Below are 18,948 nucleotides of genomic sequence, written 5' to 3'. Positions count from 1 at the left end.
TGTGAAACAAAAAAATCCTATATTTCCGTCACGTATTTTATCTGTTTGATTATTATCAGGCAATTTACAAGAATTTGGTAGTACTGCCCCTTAACGTTTTTAATTTAATGTTGATGTTTGTTTTAGTATTGTTTTGACATTTTCTAGTAGTGTTCTGTTTTGACGTTGAAATATATGTGTAAAGTATATTTAAAAAATACAGATTTATTTAAATTGGATTAAACAAACATTTTGCCTAAAGAAATTAATTAGTTTTCATGTCCTACATATCGAAATGTTTCCTCATGATGCGTCCTGTCATGCCCGAATTGTATAGTTCTCAGTTCGTTGAACTCTGCCGTGAGCTCGAGGAAGGTTGTTAATTCTATTTTAACATTTAGGATCGCCGTTTCCCGACGCTTAATAGCGTAGCGCACACATAGATTTACCCGTCGCGTGTAAACAAAGACCGTAATGTTTCATGTAACAGACTGACGCATGCTTTATATTTAGTTTATTTGTGTAAAGGATTACACTATAAACCTGATACCTGATTGTTTTGAGTCAAAAGTAGCTTAATGTGGATGTTATCTATGGATATTAGTAAGTAAGGTTTCTTGAAGCAGTAAAAATGATTAACTTTGGAGTAAAATTTTTGGGGTGCTTTAATTGGCGTTAAAATTGTTATCTTACTATAATTTTTTTCCATTTTATGGAAAACTAGTATAGATAGTAGATAGTAATAATCACTGTTTTTATGATTGTATTGTATGAATGTCCAAAATATGTAACTTAAGAAAACCAAGTATATTATTAGTGAACCATTAATTGTAAGATTACATCGTCTGCGTAGTGACGGCTTACATTAGTACATTGTATTTGTAATGCTTCAACTGCTGACGATGGAATGTGTTAATGCCCACTGACTCGATTCTTTTCAAATAGTTGTAGAGCAACTAGTTATTTATTTAATTCGAAGCATCTATTATAGTTAATTGTGTTTTTTTTATTTATTAAGGGTTTACTGTTAATATGCTGATATTTATTTTACCATTCCAACTAAGCTTTAGGCTTGTGCTATGATATGGTTTACGGCAATAGACGAATAGCGAGGTTAGAACCCTTGGCCATGTGATCGGAAATCCGTACCACTCACCATTAGGCTATTGGCGCTTGTAGGTAGTACATTTTAAAGAAATAGATTTAAAATGTTGAAATCATAAATACGCTTTAATTTCAAAACCGAGTTTCATCCTTTTGTTGTAAAAAGGCCTTGAGCAGCTGGTATCCTTCTGGGTGATAAATTTGTACATAAATATATTTATTGTGCAACAAATGCTTTCCCACTGATTTATTGCTCAATAAAGATATCGAGGTGTTAAATATCAAGCAGAGAACGGTGGGCAAGTGGTAGGTTCTGATTTACTGCGCACGATTGCACAAGCCCACATCCCTATGCAGTCAGATGTACTAACTCATCCGTCGCCTGTGGTCTTTGATATAGAATGGTAGTTTACGCAAATAAATACGTGTGTAGGTGCCTTGTTTACTTGCCTATAGATTATCTCTTGTATAAATATTGTGTTCAGAATCTTTATACCAGCGATGGTTAGAAGACAGGTCTTTATAGGACTTTGAATTCGTTTTATTTTTCAACTTTAAATCCAGCTACAATCGATTTTTTTTTATTTTAATTATTGTTAAGCTAGCGTTTGACCACGATCAATTAAAAGAAACTAAACTAAAACATTCTTAGATTACGCTCTCTAGAAATTTATCGCTGCAAAAACGACAACACCCGCAAAAACGACTACGAAACGTTACGTTCATTTCACACCGTGTTACGCAGACGTCGAGAAAAAAATCATAATAACATCTCATTTGGACATGTTTACGTTGAGTCGAACGCATCAATCTAACTGTGCTCGATGTACGTGACAGATAGTTTGGCCGCTCGCTTTGTAATCGAGCCGGGGCTATCTCGCAGATCATCGTTCTCGAGTTCTCGAGTCGAGCACACCTGTAAATTTAGACGCGGCATGCGCTCACGATTCTACATCCGTTAGATCTCAGTTTATATATACACGATCACTTTCCCTAGCTATTAAAGAATTTTATTCGAATATAGTCTAGTGTTGACGTTGCCTAAATTAAATTTGATGTAATGGTGATAGTTTGAGTCATGGAAAAATTTATGATTTAGGTAAATTTATTTTTAAGCATTAGTTAAGCGAAATGTAATGGTTATCGAAGAATTTTTTATGTTGCATCATTTATAAAATTGCAATCTATTATACCTAAAGCTCGTATATTGAAAATTATATTCTGATACTGATAGTAAAATATCTACCTTGAGTAAATAATATTTGCAAACTTACATTTTATTTTTATCGCGCTTTTGATAACGATTTACGAAATTAGGTCGACTATTGACCTGGTAGTTGTATTTTAAAAAATATTTTGCGTCACTAATAGGTTTCTGCCTTAATTAATTTATCTTTAACGTAATGATTTAATAAGCGATTAGTGGCATTGCATTAATTATCTACAATATGCAGTACCTGTAAGGTGTTTGATACTATTACTACTGGTCACCTAACATGGACTAATTGAATTAGTCGTTTTGTTTAAAACAGAAAGTCTAAGGCGGCAATAAGCTGGCACTCTTAATTGCGATCTTAATAAAAACGCAAATCAATCTAGTACTTATGCCGTCAAACGAATGAATATTTATGATAATTACTAACTGTTATTCAGTTTGAACGACGTCGTTTAAAATTAGCTGGAACGTTTACCAAAACAAAGCTTGTTTGTCCTGCAATTGTTTAATCGTTGTCGAGCAACGTATTGTAAAACTTCCGTAATTAAAGTATTGTTTGTAATTTCGTACGAATGTTGCGACGGGCCTTGACATGTTAGTTATTTGTAACGATGGTACCTATCGTGAGGTGGCTACTGATTTGGCTCGTTCGTCGCTTGCTTGTTTGGATTCTAAGGAGATATTTGTTGTTAGAGCGAGTTATAAAACACTGAAGTGTGATGACTCAATGTTTATATTCTGTGATTTATTGTTGCGCTAAGTGTTACAAATTTGATGATGTCTTTTAGAATAACAGGTATGTAGATACGATGTGATAATATTCTATTACGTTATATTTCATGTTTAAAAAAAATTTAGAGCGTCACTTTATTATATGAATAGTATTTTTAAAGCGTAATTATTTATTATTGGGGGTTACACAATCTTGTATAGTAATAAACAACTATTTTTAATAATTTAAGTTGAAAGTCATTTATACAGTTCAAACGTTAATAATTACTTTATTGTAAAGTTTAAAATAAAAACACTTAAGTGAAGAAGAAATCAATATGTATTAGTCAGTGCGTGCTTCAATATATCGGACAGTGCAAATTCCTAGTAAAGCGTAAAGTTTGTTCAAATATTTGTAGAGATATGTCGATATGGCAAACATCGTGATGTGTGCGTTGCGTCGCGTTATCGCTAATATCACGCAATTCGATCCAGTGTAACACGAGATGTTTTCTACACATTTTGTACCTGCATATATTTATTACCCGCATATTTGTATACTGCATTCCATTTTATAGGGGTTTCACGGGTATTTGTAGAGTACGTACTGCATCGTATTCTTCATTTTTGGAACTTTACTAATATGGTTTTAAAATATTTTGTTAATATTTTATTTTTTTTGGAATCAACGATAGGTGTTGAAAATGTTATTGTCGATTGCTGTTTTGAGTTACTTTTAAATGTTTGAAATCCATACGTAATTTATGTTGTGTATGTGTGTGTTTTTTTTTCAAATCTAGGTCTTATTTTATTAAATATTCTGCAACTCGCCAATTATTTTTGCAATAGAGTATACAGTGTAGATAGTGATCGTTTTCTCTTTATCTTCTCGTTGCATGTTTGTGTCTCGTACGATTTAATTATGCGTTTATATTGTGTGCTTAGAAAAGCGGAACATTTTTACAGTGTTTTTTTTAATTGGCCGAGTTTGAACATAAATGGGAAAGATTTTTTAAAAATTTTGTTAATTATTTACTCAGGATACATGGTCACAATGGGATGGATTAAGTAAACGTTAAAGACTCTGAGCTTGGTTAATAATGTTAAAACGATAAAGGGAATGGTAAGTTTCATTCCTAAGATACGATGGGTTGATGAATGGTGATAATGATTCCCATTAGAGAAAGTATAAGTAACTAACGGTGTACAGTGGCCATTAAATTAGTTCCCACGCTTCAATAGATTGTGAAATTAATTTTAATATAGTAAAGGCCTCGTCGTAACTTTCATCCTTTCAAATGAAATGAATTAAAAAGAATAAGCATGTATTTTCAATAGATAAGGACTACTTCATGATTGGCATTTTGTAATCTTACCAACAGTTTTATGATCTTCTTTAAATATTAGACTAAGTTTGTTCTAAGATGAAGATATGGTTTACGACAATAGTCGAATGGAAGGATTCGACAAGATCGGTCGTCCGTACTACAAACCGGCTGTTGGCGCTTGCTAAGTGATCACTCGAGGGCTATAATTACGATAGTTTCAATGTGAAAATAATAAAAAAATTATCTTTTCAGTCCTTTCCCCTACCACAGACAGTAAGTGTCGGTGCCAAGGCTGCGGTTCATAGAAATACCTCGAGTTCATTGGACATAATGTTGTGGTTGTTTGACCCTAATTGTAGCCTCGGATCCTTGCAATGTACTATTGAAAACGTGATATAATATAGTGTTTGAAAGTTAATTTATTTTGCAAATTATATTTTTTAAAGCAGACAAGCTGGCAATCATTTCGCATTAGTAAGTTTACGTGATGCGTAATACAAGTAGAAAGATATTTGTCTTTATATTGTAAATTACAATAAATAAAATGCCTATATTTATATCTAAAGAATCCATGAAACATAGGATTATTAAATTGAGCTACGATGACATTAATGTTACTTAATATTTCTGCTTGTAGTGCTAACAAGAAAATATAGAGCAACAAATAAGATTATAACCGTAGTGGGTTGTCAGCAGCCTTATCTCGTTTAATATTGTCGAGTACATTGAAGGCGCTATTGAAAGACGAATATGAATAGCAACGCCTTCGCTCTGCTTTCAGTGTACATGTGAATAGCCTTTATGTAATTTTCAACCCGTAGCGTAATTTCCTTTGACGGGATATGTTTGTAATCTGGGATATAATATCCTTTATGAAGCCTAACGTAGGTTTAAAGGTTTTAATTGGGTTTGGGATGTACATATTTAATATAGTTAGGAATTTAGATTGCATTATTTGCTTTGCTTTTTAACTAACTAGATACTGAAATCTGTTTTGAAGCGTTAGTTAAAATAACTTAATATATTCCAATAATGTCAATATTAAGATTAATAGAAATTATGCTTTAAAAGGTATTTTTCTGATGTTTGTTTGGCTGCGTATGTACACTGTTTAATACATAACCATAACGTATGACAAAATTATCTAAGCAAAGGGTGAAATTACGAGGGTATCGTACAGTGTACAGCGCACATGGTGTTCATTGTCTAGGTTGAATGAGCCCATTTAAAAATCAAAAGGCATTGTTCTCATTTTAGGTCTTATATAAGGCGTGGTTTTAGTTCCTATAATATGACTTGTGTGTTTCAATGGGCGATTTTTGTTGATTTTGTTGCTGCGGTGTGCGCGCTTTGTTTCGCGTGTCGTAATAATTGTTGTATTTAATAAGTGCAAAGGCGGTTTTTTTAGTAGTTACCATATTCTTTAGGGTACAGATAGTTTAAAGTTATACTACGGATTTGAAATTTTCTTTTATACACTTTATTTATAGATTTATGTGTGTCAATATTTACTAGTGCTTTATTTTCTGTGAATACTAATAATCTATTCACAAGAATCTCGTGGTTGTACATTTTGAATCTGAATTAGGAAAGTAAATTGCACTCACGTCCGACTATTTTCTATTATAAAATAGAAAGAGATAAAATGAAATAATTTACCGATTGTGTAATGATCATGTTTCAATTATTGTAAAGTGAATTGGGACAATCGACCAAACGTCTACGTGAAAGTACTCGCAAGCAAATTGCCTGCGATAGATGTGCATCGTCATGGCAAGATTGATTCCCCATCGCATCGCTCACTTGTCGTTTAGTTTACGTAATAGCCAATTTAAGAAACATCTCAAAATACCCGACTATACTCCTGTACGCCGTGAAATTAAATCACGTATTGATAACAGTGCTTATTAAAGTTTTTTACTATTCAAATGATAATATTAGAACTGATGATAAAACAATTTTACGCATAACGTTTACTTTGTTTACTACATAGTAAAAGTGACGGTAAAAAGGTAACAATGCCACAATGTGACAAAGTCGTAGTTAGCAAGATAAGAAATTAAATTCTATAACTTTATTAATTTGGTACAGCTTTCACTGAGCTTATTGATATTATTTACACGAGTTAAATTGTATGCATTTGAAAGGTATAAAAAAAGTTAAATCCGCTTAACATTCTCTATAAACCTTAAGAATTTGAAATACTTAGTTAACTTTCATATTGACTGAAACAAGTTGAAGGAAAACGATTCTTTACACCAATTAGACCTATTGCTTTAGATAATAAAATTGATATTACCTTAATATCTTCGTTATTATGATAAATTCGATAGGTCATTCATACTTGTGTCTTATTAGCATAACAATGAACTATGATAAAAGAAATCAAAACATAGGTAACACATTTCGACATTGATGGGTGGGTCTAGACAGATGTCCATCATTTAAACTATGATATTCATCTCAATGGAAGAGATACCATTGCAAAGTATCTTCGGGGCAATACAGATATAAATCAATAAAAGAACATACCTCTTCCGCTCATTGTTCATGGTTATAACGATCGCTATTGTCTTCAAACATACCGAAATTCGAATGGATTTGAATGGATCAACCTCAATACGATGTCTGAATATCATTGTTTGTTTTTACCTAACAGATATAAAATGTTCCATTTCAGCGATTTGTTGATTAATCAAGAAAAGGGCTCTTGTTTCTTATAACCTAATTATAAAATATTTAGTTTAGTTACTGCATATTAATGAAACAAATTTGTCCATTAATATCTAAATGACTTGAAAGAATTCGATAAGAAAGTAATGCGTTTTTTTTCAAAGAATGTACTAAGGTAAAAAAGATCCCACGATCAATGTGCCCAATCAATTATAATTAATTTGAATTCCAGGCCATTTAATGAATATCAATTATTTGTTGTTCACTTTCGCTTAACAAAAAAGTTGAAATATTTGAGATAAATGATTTCATAGCGTGATTGTAACTTTTATTTATCTGATACGTTGTACAGAAATATTGCAAAGTGAATTAATTATCTTTGACCAATTAATTTTATAAACAGGGAATACTGGTTGTATATTAAAAAAAAGGAACACATGGTTTATACCAAATTTGTATGTGACAACTTTTGAAAGCAAGATTTGCTTAAATAATGCAAACAAATTCAAATTCGCCCAAACGACATTTCTCAAGGGACAGAGCTGACCTTTAGCCTTAAATTTTCACTAATATTTTGAACCAAAGTTATTAGCCTATGAATATTTTAATAACGAAATTGTATTTTCTCTTTCAGGTAAGCAAATATTCGAGTAATGGATCCACCGTGGCGGATATTGCAAAAGTAAGGCATAAACGGTTATAAAGTAGAATTTGTGACACTGTGTAGTTTATTGCCAGTAAAATAGTTTTTTTTTTTAAATAAATATGTAGACTGCCCTAGGAAAGCGTCTAAAGTGATGTGATGATGAAGGTGAAATGACTGTTTACTTTGTTAATATAAGGAAATATAAGCATAATTACCACTTTCTATGACCTGAAGGCGCTTGTGTCTATAAATCAAGCGTAACTAAGCGACAAGTTAATATCGAAACGCCAATACGCATAGCGAATGACTTGGACATAAGAAGTCGCTTGTCTCCATGATAGACGGGTAATGTGATACCATAATATATTATACATTCGTTCCAGTATGTGAGTTCGATTCCGTAGTCAGTGACACTCGTATGTGTTAAATAAATAGGCGTGTGAATTTGTTAAATCAAGTTTCACTTTCTTTTTGTTTCGATATGACATTTCTAGAAATTGAAATTACACTCTATTCATCATTTTTGCTTGACCATAGACTACAAATTTATGACAGACGAAAAAAATATACAGTTCGTATTATTTTCGTTAAGAAAAAACTTGCCAGACTCAGTTACTCAATATGTCTTTAAGGATATAGTAAGATAATTCAGCGTTAGATACTAACTGCAATTTCTTAAAACCTATTGGCCTCCCTGAAGTTTCTTTAAAGTAATGTATTCCACGTCCTTTGTTGCAAATTGCGAACTGCAACATCAGTAGGCGATTCCTTCCACCCAGCTCTGATTGATTGCATGCTGTGCGCATGGCAAGCGGGCTTGCTAGCACCAGCTGATATGTTTCTTTTATTCATTCAAACTTTGTATGGTTCGAGAAATGTTTCACTAACGATGTTGTTGTGAATCTGCAATGACTTGCACGAAGTCACTTAGTGAAGTGTTGAATTGAAAGGGAATTTTTAATTATGTACTCGAAAGATATTTAGCTTTTCCATTCTGTTTTAAGCGTTTACTGCTGTGTATTTTTATAGAAAAATTTGTAAATAAAAAACATCTTTACCCGACAAAAGATTTAATAATAAAATAACACGCAAATTTTATGTCTTCCAATCTGCCCTCAAAGCAATCATAAACTTGTAAATACGCAGTTAACAAACAATATTAAAAATAATCACTTAATTTCTTTGCAATAAATGGTGAAAGAGGTTAAACAAATAAACATATATTTATCTGTACATAGCATATGTGTTGTAAATTGTCACGCAGAACGGGCACCGTGAAAGTACGTAATTGTACAGTCGGCAAGTAAAATGATACGCCGTGTATGATGGACGCAGTCGTAACTTCGATCTTGATTATCGACTTGATATCGAAGTCGTTTGTCGTGAAATAACCGTGGGTTTACACTGCCTGTAAACTTTAAGTGCGTGATTAAAAACCTAAATTTATATCTTTTCATTCTATAGTAAAGAATAATGTATATGTTTGAAGTTAACAACTATTGGACCAGAAAATATTTCAGCATTATAATTCATAATTACTGATTAAAATAGGCTTTTAAAATCTCTCTTGAAAGGACTTCCTCTTTCATGTATGTTCTTCTTCTTCATGTATGCAGTAAGCAAATGATAGACACGACATGTCAATGGTATATTTGCGTTCTGAATAGATGCACTTTCGTACCGTTATATAAGGACCCCTTTAGGGAATAACAAGTCAACGCATGACAATAGGATCACGTAACCAATATTAATTGCCGCTTTTATTGAGGACTCGGGTCACGTATGAATTGCATCCTTTACACGAAATAACGGGATGTTCTATCGGTCATTTATTAGTTCAGTGGGTGGGGAATCCGGGTCAGGCGTGGATGCCTTTGTTTATTGAAGCCTTTTGAATTTATGACTCTTAATTGCTTTTTGATATGATCAAATTTTATGCATTTAATTCGTAGGTTCGATGTTTAAATTCTTGAATTATGATATAGTTAGACATGATTTGTGTAGTGATATAGAGTATTTCACATAGTAGTCCAAAGCAACTTATTTAAATAATAATAGATAAAGGAACAGAGGGCTTCATTCATTTAAGTAAATAGTTGAAAGTTTCGTAATTGTTTAGGCAGCAAAGAACAACAGACTCTATCTGTTGTTCTATGATGTCAATGACCTATCGGTTTACAATAACAATGGAATATTTAGTGTAAACAGATTTAAGTGTATTTGTGTTTCTGAAACCCCAAAAATTATTTTATGCTAACACTAAAAAAATTGTACTGGTATATCTTAAGTTATTAAATTAATAAGATTTGTTCCTATTTATTGTCGAGCACAAAATATATTTATTTCTACTCTTTCTCATTGCTTAAATACAACTAGCAAAGGAAACCCTAGATTGTAATTAGTTTCGAGATCTAAGTAGTGTATCAAATTGACCACCCGTACTTTAGTGCTTCTGTGTAATTAGATTCTGCGTTTCATTTTAAACAATTTAATTGGTATGATATGGATATCTGTATGTTGTCAATACACTAACTTTATAGTTAAGATATGGAAAACCGTCTTGAAGTCATGGCTTCGAATAAAGCTGTGAACCATATCCTAGCTCAGCTGTAAATCTAGCAGCTTTAAAAGAAATTAATCTCAAAACCTGTACTTTTGGCTATGGAGGCATATCTGAATTTACTTGTTTCTTACACATATCCTCTTTTACACGATATACATAGTCATAAATAATCTTACTTCTTACTAATATTATAAATGCGAAAGTTTAAATGGATGGATGGAAGTTTGTTGGAGTTTCTAGTCTAAACGGCAGAACGGGCCTCGATAAAATTTGACGTAGAGGATAGTCTGGAAGAACAAATAGGCTACTCAGTTTATTTTTTTTAATTCCACGCGGACGAAGTCGCGGGCGAAAGCTAGTATTGAATATTGTATTTATAGTATTAACCATCAATTACTACTTCTGCGGTATATGCTATCTAGATAGAGGGATTTAATAGCTAAGATTAATGGTTAATTCTCATTGAAATTAATTACTCGGAGATTCAGATGTATCGATTGTTTGTCTCATGTCATTGACCTCTCTCTCGATTGTAGTAAATGCTTCAACTAAAAGCGGCTACTTGAATACCGATACAATTATAGCTTGCCCTCATTCGAAGATCCGAAATGGCGGCTGTCAACGTCCACCTTTTCAAATATGCTGAAACCGTTTTCCTTTTAATTTCCTGTCGCGGTTTTGATATGTTTTGTAAATAGTCGGTTTCCAGAATGGGTTCGTGTTATTGGAACGTCACATGTTAAAATGGTTTACTTTGTTTTAGGTTTTACATTAAAAATGTATCAGGTCTATTCTCGCGTGTTTAGTAGAAATAAAGCAAAGATCATGAGTCATATAAGGGTTATACTTTACTTTGATTTTATAGTTTCTTAATTGGTCGATTTTATTGTTTTTTACTTAAAATGAATCGCTTTGTAAGGGAAGTTGGTTTCGTAAAAACAGGAATCCTAGTTAAGTCGACAAGGTAACACTGATTGATGTAATTACCTATCTTTAGTTTGTAATAAAGATATTCTTATTCTTATTCTCTTTGATAGGCAATTTCTAATTTTTCTACATTGTTAGATTATCATAATCAGTCTGTGGCAGTACTGTATAAGCGTTCCCTGGCTTCCACAGTAAGGCCTATTATACCATAGTGATAGTTAATTTCCTAGTTGCATGTTCAATAGCGAGGAGAGTTGCGCAGGCGCAGGCGCCTCGTAACTCCTGACATTAATGAATAGATTTAATCTCCAGCGTAGTCTTTGATCGCGCCAATTACCATGATCGCCCACTTAATTTGATGACTTCCGGTGATTACTGCACGTCCGAGCCTCGTCGTTGCGAATCTTTATAGACCAATATCGCGCAATTATATGTCGATCTAGCTTTTATTAAACTGAAATATTATAGTAAAAGTGACTTTCATTGAAGTGTAATGAATTTTTAATATTTTTTTTAATAAGAGCACTGAAATCAAATTTTTCGTATTATGTCCATTATGAAAATATTTATAACTTTCTTCACTTGCAATCGAAAGAGGTCTAATCGATCCTTGAAAGTTTATCATACTTCATACTAATATTATAAATGCGAAAGTTTAAATGGATCGATGGATGGATGTTTGTTGGAGTTTGTAGCCTAAACGTTTAAACTGCTCTCGATGAAATTTGGCATAGATGTAGAACAGTCTGGAAGATCTGCTTACTTTTGTTTTTTCAATTCCACGCAGACGGAGTTGCGGGCGAAAGTTAGTTCGCAATATAATTGCTTCTCAATATACTTAAAATTATGATTGAATTGTTATTAATATCAATGTTGTTGCATTTCATTGCTGATGTTTATTGCTTTGTGCTAAAGGGGAGCTCGATCATGACGTCACAGTAAGGTTCGTGATCGGTCGTTCCCTAAGCCTATTGGCAATCACGCTGGCTATCACGTTGGCCCATTAACGAGGGCTCCTAATAAAGATATAAATTACGAAAACTTAATTAAACGCTTATCTAGGAACGCGGCGTATCGACGCGAACCGCACGACAAACGATCTCTTCTAGAAAATTAAAAGATTTATGGGGGAAAGGCGTTGCTTTCTGTGCTTGTGTTGGCATTCAATGCCTTATCGTCGCCATCCGATGCGGTTGTGCACAATCGATAGTAAGCTCTCAGATAATTTAGCGCACCTCGCCTCTACAAACTTCAACAAGGCTACGAGTTAATTCTATTCTAAAGATTTGTTACATAATAAAATGTTATAATTCTTTATCTATTCGCGTGTTTCAAATATAAATGGTAAAATGGGTTTTTGAAATACTTAACCAAATTTTATAAATGAATGTATATGTTGTTACTGTATTGTGATTGAGATATAATGACTATATAGATTGAATAATTGTTAATATTAAATTCCCTTGGGAGTTACTATATTCCATAGCATCGTGATGAAATAATGTTTAACTGATTTATGGTCCGTTATTTAGTAAGGCGAGCGTGATGCGCCATATTCATAAAGCGAAGGCAATTCTCACGAGACTTGCTCCGCGCTATACTGCGAACTGTCACGTCAGCAGTGCCTCGTGAAGTGTCATGACTACAGATTAAAAAGTTCGCGCCTCGCTCAGTGATGCTGTTTGAGTGACATTACTTTATACACCTCGTAATGCTCATTTTACTTGTCTACAATTTTGTTGTTGCTCGTTTTAAATGTAAATTGTTGTTTCTTATTACATTGAGAGTTTGTTTTATTTGATTGCAAACTAACTGAGATTTGCTTAGAAACCAGATAGGTTTACGTGTTTCATTTTCATCGCAAAAGCGGACGAAATAAATGATTTTTTTTTTCTTGTAACGCCTTTAAATTTTTTCTACTCCGTTACGCATTTGGATCACTTGTATTACATTTTTTCCATTTTTGTTTGAAGCAAATAAAAGTATCGTGTCCGAATTGTCGTAACTTTGTTGCTAACTACTCGCTGGTAGCTTTTCTTGGCCTTTCAAGTTGGAAACTCTATTGGAATGACTTTTTATCTTCTGCCATAATAATAACGGAAGTACAACGTAAATAGTGAGATAAATGCAAATGAAGTCTGCTATACAAAGTAAGCAAAATGATAAGCTCTAACTTGTATTATTAGTATTGTAATTCTACAAAGGAGGTCAAATATTACTATTAAGGTAATACAGAATGTATTATGCCACAAATAATTTTAGATAACGTAGACGAGATGAAAGTTACGTTGAATCCATTTTTCCATAACAGTAGAAAAGTTCTGAAAGGTATATTTGGCATCCTTGCGATTCAATTTCAGCTAAACGAAACATATATAGATAACTTCGTACTAATCTAAAAACAAAAAGATATCTTGTCTGACCTAATCAAATGTCATTGATGGCGGTGAATGGATTGAATCGTTTTCTGTCTCCAGCCATTTCAAATACTCTTGTTGCAGATGACAGTCAAGTTTGTTGGATGATTTGCAAAAATGTGGTGAGAGTGAAATGCGAAGAATAAATAGTCTTGTCAGAAGTTGCTAATAACGTGTTGAGGCTAATATTGAGTGGCATTTTAATATGAATGGATGCTTTAATGATTAATATTATACGTAAAGGTTAAAAGAAATCAGAATATGAATGAAATATTGTAGTCTTCGTCTGGTTTAATGGAATGCTTTGTATTTGAATGTTTTCTTTTTTAATTAATGTGTTGGTATGTTGTGTTAAACTGGGAATATACTTACTGACACTGGCAACAAATAAAAGACTGTATAACTACGTAATCATTAGTAAGAAGTCATTAAAAAAAACAAATGCAATATCTCAACTTCCTTGACTTTATTGCGCATCAGTGGTTCATTAGTTCTTGTGTTACATGGACGAAAGTCTCATAGGTACAGTGGGGTCGTCAACACGTTTACAAATAGACACGAACTAGACGCGAGGGTACCGTACTGAAATAGTTGTACCACAGATGGCAGTGAGGAATTAAGAACAGCCGGAATAACAGAACAAGTTTTGAATCGAAATCAACTTGTTATTAAATCTTCATGATTTTAATATATAACTATAACTATTGTATTTTGAAAACGCTAACTACATCATCGTAACGTTAAAGATGAGAAGAATGCGGTAAAGAAGTGAATAATATCGTTTTTATATAAGTCCTTTGGTCGTTCGTGTCACGTGTGACTAGAAACACATGTGTACAACATGTGGGCTATTCTTAAAATATTTTATCCCTTGTAAAATTATTTTGCGAGTTAGAGTACCAGATGAAAAGTGATTTATGGTAACCCTGATTTTAAAACAAATGGAGAGATTGTAGTTATGTCACCGATTTCACAGACAGTCGCCGTAACTGTGTTATATTTTAAAGTTGCACAAATATTAAACCATGATAATTGGTTTTTGAAAGTTTTATGTAATGTTAAAAAAATGTAGATCAAAAGTCGTGGTCGATTAGTTGGTACGCTTCCAATAACTTACAATGTTTTGTCAGCCCTGAAATTTAATTTGATTTAATTAAGTCAAACAAGATAGTATTAAAGCTATCTTTTTTATCGTGTAATATTCAGTATATCTCAATAACAACTCGACTGCGGAAGTAATCAAAGGCTTTACTGTCGATACTCGTTTATGAATAACTGCGGACGATATCTCTGTTATCGACGAAACAACGTTGCGAGTTTACCCGTGCCTGGTCCGGTAATCCCCGTACTCATCGAAAAATGTTCGAAAAAACACGAAAAGCCCAAGTCACGTGAGATGGAGCAATTTATGTTCGCACACGAAAACATTCATGTTTCGTGAATATAGAAATAATTTGACTAACCCATAGGAGGTTAAGTCCTTGATAATATTTCCATAATTAATGTACTAAAATTGAAGGACTGAAATAAAAGTAATTGTAATGTTACATATAAATAAAACCTTCATTTCTGTTTATTACTAGCGAAATTGGCTGTTTTTTAAACGATAAGTAGAGGCTTTCTTGAAATGTTTTAGGTACCACAGTATAAATGTAATTCAATGGAGGAAACCTACGGTTAAGAAAGTCGTTGTAATACCCATATTAATATTAATATATATTAATATATAATTATTTACAATTTGTTTGTATTTTAAATTATCTTATTATAGCCCTCATATTCTGTAAATATTAATTAAACTGGTAGTAAACTTACAATGTTTTAGAAGCAGCAAACATGAATATATTATTGGAATATCAAACTTGTTTCTAACTTCCCTCAAGTTTTGCTTGAGTTGTACTCCTTTGCTCCAGAAGCTTATTGATTACAACTTTGGTGAAGTTTCGCTTAAAGCGTTTTCAATATTCAAAATGCTTTTCAAGCGCTTTTATACCTTTAGTGAGTGTTGTAAAGCTCTTAATTCTAACTTTCTGCGGCGTTTTAAAACAGTAGCCTATTGTTTATTGTAAACCGTTCATTGAAAATTAAACATTGTCAACTTTCTTCGTATTTTTTTTTTCTATGTTGTCTTCCAAGTGAAAATATAACGAAGTAAAGTTAGGTTAATTACAAAGTAACTGCTACCTAAGTACTACATCGATCAATCTCACGTCAGATGAGATAGACTAGATCTCTGTTAATTCATCAAGGCCGCTATCTAGAATGTTCCAGAATAATCTACATGTTTCCAAAGCTACTCTGACGTTGACACACAGCAGTGTCGTGGTGGCTTAACATCAAAGACATCAAAGCGAGCTTCATTCATATCAAAGTTAATTTCATCATACCAAAAACAGATGCGACAGACGCGTTGAAAGACTGGAAAATTCGAAGCGTGGCGACTTTTTAAAATAGGACAATTTACAACAGTGTTAAATAGAATCTTTTTCTGAACCTATGTCTTTTTTGTGTATCTTCAGTTAATGAAAATGTAATAAAATGTTTGTATCTTGCAATACTGCAAATGTTGAATTCTTCTACGCTTTTTCTATTAATCAATTCATGCGAAAGCACAAGGAATACAATGAATTAAAGCGGTTGTATAGGTTGGAGTGTTGGTTTTTCTAAGTAAATACGTGAGGCAACACCTTGGCCGCAAAGGGCTTAATTGGACATTTCAAAGCACGCGCGACACATTTATGGAGTGCGAGCAAGCATCTATCAACAAATGCCACTACGTGTATCGCATTGTGAAGGCATTTTCGCATTAGAAATGTTTATTTTTTATGGTCGTAAGTATAAGAATGAATAGATAGTAACTTCGGAACTTTTACGTAAGTGCATCTGTGCAGGTGACTGTACATTTATTGGATTTAACTAAATATATTAAATCGTATAGAGATCAATAAAGTTGCAATTTATTATTATTGTTGCCGGTATTATGAACCCCACCCAGTCCATTATTAGTAAAAGCATCCGGATAATAAACTGCTTACTTGCATTTATCTGAGAAAATATCGCAGTTATACGATGTCTTCAATGCAGAGTAAGTATAGTCGATAATTACAAATATAATGTAGTTACAAGATGATATTCCCTTCTATACTGATATGTATTATTGCACTCGAGTGTACGGATTATTAGATTCAGTTATAGCACTCGATAATTACAGCGTTATCAAAGTAATGAGGTAGTTAAATGGAAGGAAAACAAATAAATTATAGAACAAGAACATTTTCTACTTGTTATACAACCCGAGGGATATTTTAAAATAAAACGTTTTAAAATCTGTTGTCCCTTTCTACATTCGAAAATAAAATTTCCTTAAAACAATGTAAAAACGTTATAAAGAAGATTTGACACACTAAATCGATACTAAAGGGTTTTTTAAATTACTAAAATAACTCAGTGTGCGGCGGTATTAAAATTACAGTTTCACAACGCTATTTGAATGATTATTGCTTCCTAATAATTTAACCAAGTAATAAATCGAATACGTGCCGATAGTCCGTAAGGCTGCCCAGCTCGGCACGTCCTTGTTATTTGTAAGTAGATCTTATCAAACAAACCGCGCCGCTAATTCGACACTGTGAAAGCGCTCTAATAATCGACTATAACAACTTTCCCATTACAAAACGGGAGTGTCTATAGTCAGTGGCGATTGTATTCGACACTTCCGCTTGATTCGTTCTGGTATGGATTATCCTGGACAACTTTTTATCTATTGAACTAAAAAGATTTGATTGTTTGTAGTATACGAAAACACTGCCATCGATTTAAATTAAAACTTTTCCCTCATATTGAATTACAATGCTACCAGATTTCATGTTAATTTAATAATATTTCTTGTACCATTCCCGCTAAGCTCTGGTGTTGTGCTAGGAGTGCTAGTTAAATATGTGCATGCCCCGATGAATGGCGAAGTCGAGGGAACCAGAGGGGGTTTAGTGGGTAAGCTCCACGTTCCTTCCCTTTTGGCCTGGAATGTGGAGAGAGTCCCACATACCAGGAATGTGGAGAGAGTGCCACATACCCTGTGTGTCTTTCCCCAAGGCACCTGGAATGCGTAACGCAATTCCTCTCTTAAATAAAAAGGAGTGCTAGTTGAATAGTGAGACTCGAATCCACGTGATCGGAAAAACGTAACCTCGATTATAGTGCTATTCCTAGCGCAATGAAAAGGAAAATGTTTGATATATAATAGCGAAAATATTACGTCTAATAAACTATAAGTTTATTTATGTCTTTAGAACTTGCCGTTCATAATAAAAGAAAAAAAAAGAATAGTCTTGAATTTAAAATGTCATTGTTCCAGAGTCATGAGCAGCCACTATAACAGATCGCAATTAGCGCACAGTCGAGCTTTCGCTTTTTTGTCCGCCGCAACGCCCCAACGTTTTTGCCACCGAACATCTAGAGCGCGTCCGGTGATATACCGTTTCTTATACAGCTTCTTTTGTACCACTACTACGAATTGCTCTCTTGTTTCCTCGCAAAAACAACAATAGGTTAACGCTAGTTGCATTCCTGTCAACAGTTTTAATTTTACTGTGTATTAGGATATCAAAATGTCTTGTTAAGTAAATTATTTTTCTAGGTAACCTTTTGTGTATTGCCATTTTCCAGTCCTTCAATTAGGTATTCCAAAACAACAATAAAATCTCTTCGTCATGTCTCTTGATTTCAGTTATTTTGGGAAATACTAATAGTACTAGTTTTTTAAATTAATAAAACTGTAACTAGCGTAATTCAATACTCGATGCCACTGATCCCACAAGAATGGCGCGCTATTCGAATACGTCTTAATGACATTGACAGCTGTCAATGACGGGACGTATATGCCATAGATCTAGTGTTGCGCTAATCCTCCAGCGCAGTACTGATTTTCGTCTTAACTATACAAAGTACAGAATCGCTTTGGGTTATTTAAATTAGACATCTTTATACAAATTTTCGTTTCCACTTCACTGATTACTTGGTAGGCGGAATGTACGAATTTAGTTTCGACACAATGGCTTTGCGACTCATATCGCGTATCAAGGAATTGTCTGCGCAATGTAGGTTAATCGTGTGTGATGGATCGACAATGCATTGACGGGATGTATTAAGATGTTTATTGTGATTGATGAACTGGAACAGATCGATACTTCTTTGAATATTTAGATATGCATTTGTAACCTATACATAGTTGTAAACCTTGAGTTTGTTTTCATCTTATAGAGTAGAGTAGCCTGAGTGTCCTCCTGCTAATTTATTTATCATAGATATTTATATTTAGGAATTTCTGTGTATCTTAAACATTTTACTATACATGATTTAGTAATATTCGTTTTCTTTATTTTCAG

General features: G+C 33.2%; 1 protein-coding gene across 7 annotated transcripts in view; it reads left to right on the top strand.

Annotated features, from left to right (window-relative positions):
- The window catches only part of LOC106104261 (microtubule-associated protein Jupiter), a 90,443-nt gene that overhangs the window by 56,366 nt on the left and 15,129 nt on the right, over positions 1-18,948 (top strand). The window contains exon 2 of one of the 7 annotated variants that reach the window (XM_013284261.1): positions 7,646-7,693. The exons of the other annotated variants lie outside the window; for them this stretch is intronic. Coding sequence (XP_013139715.1) covers positions 7,665-7,693 — 29 coding nt within the window. The 5' untranslated portion in view covers positions 7,646-7,664. The remainder of the gene's footprint in view (positions 1-7,645; positions 7,694-18,948) is intronic. 7 annotated transcript variants of the gene reach the window in all.

Source organism: Papilio polytes, unplaced genomic scaffold (assembly GCF_000836215.1).
Source record: "Papilio polytes unplaced genomic scaffold, Ppol_1.0 DF823691.1, whole genome shotgun sequence".
Taxonomy (NCBI): domain Eukaryota; kingdom Metazoa; phylum Arthropoda; class Insecta; order Lepidoptera; family Papilionidae; genus Papilio; species Papilio polytes.
This window is presented reverse-complemented; position numbering and strand designations above follow the sequence as displayed.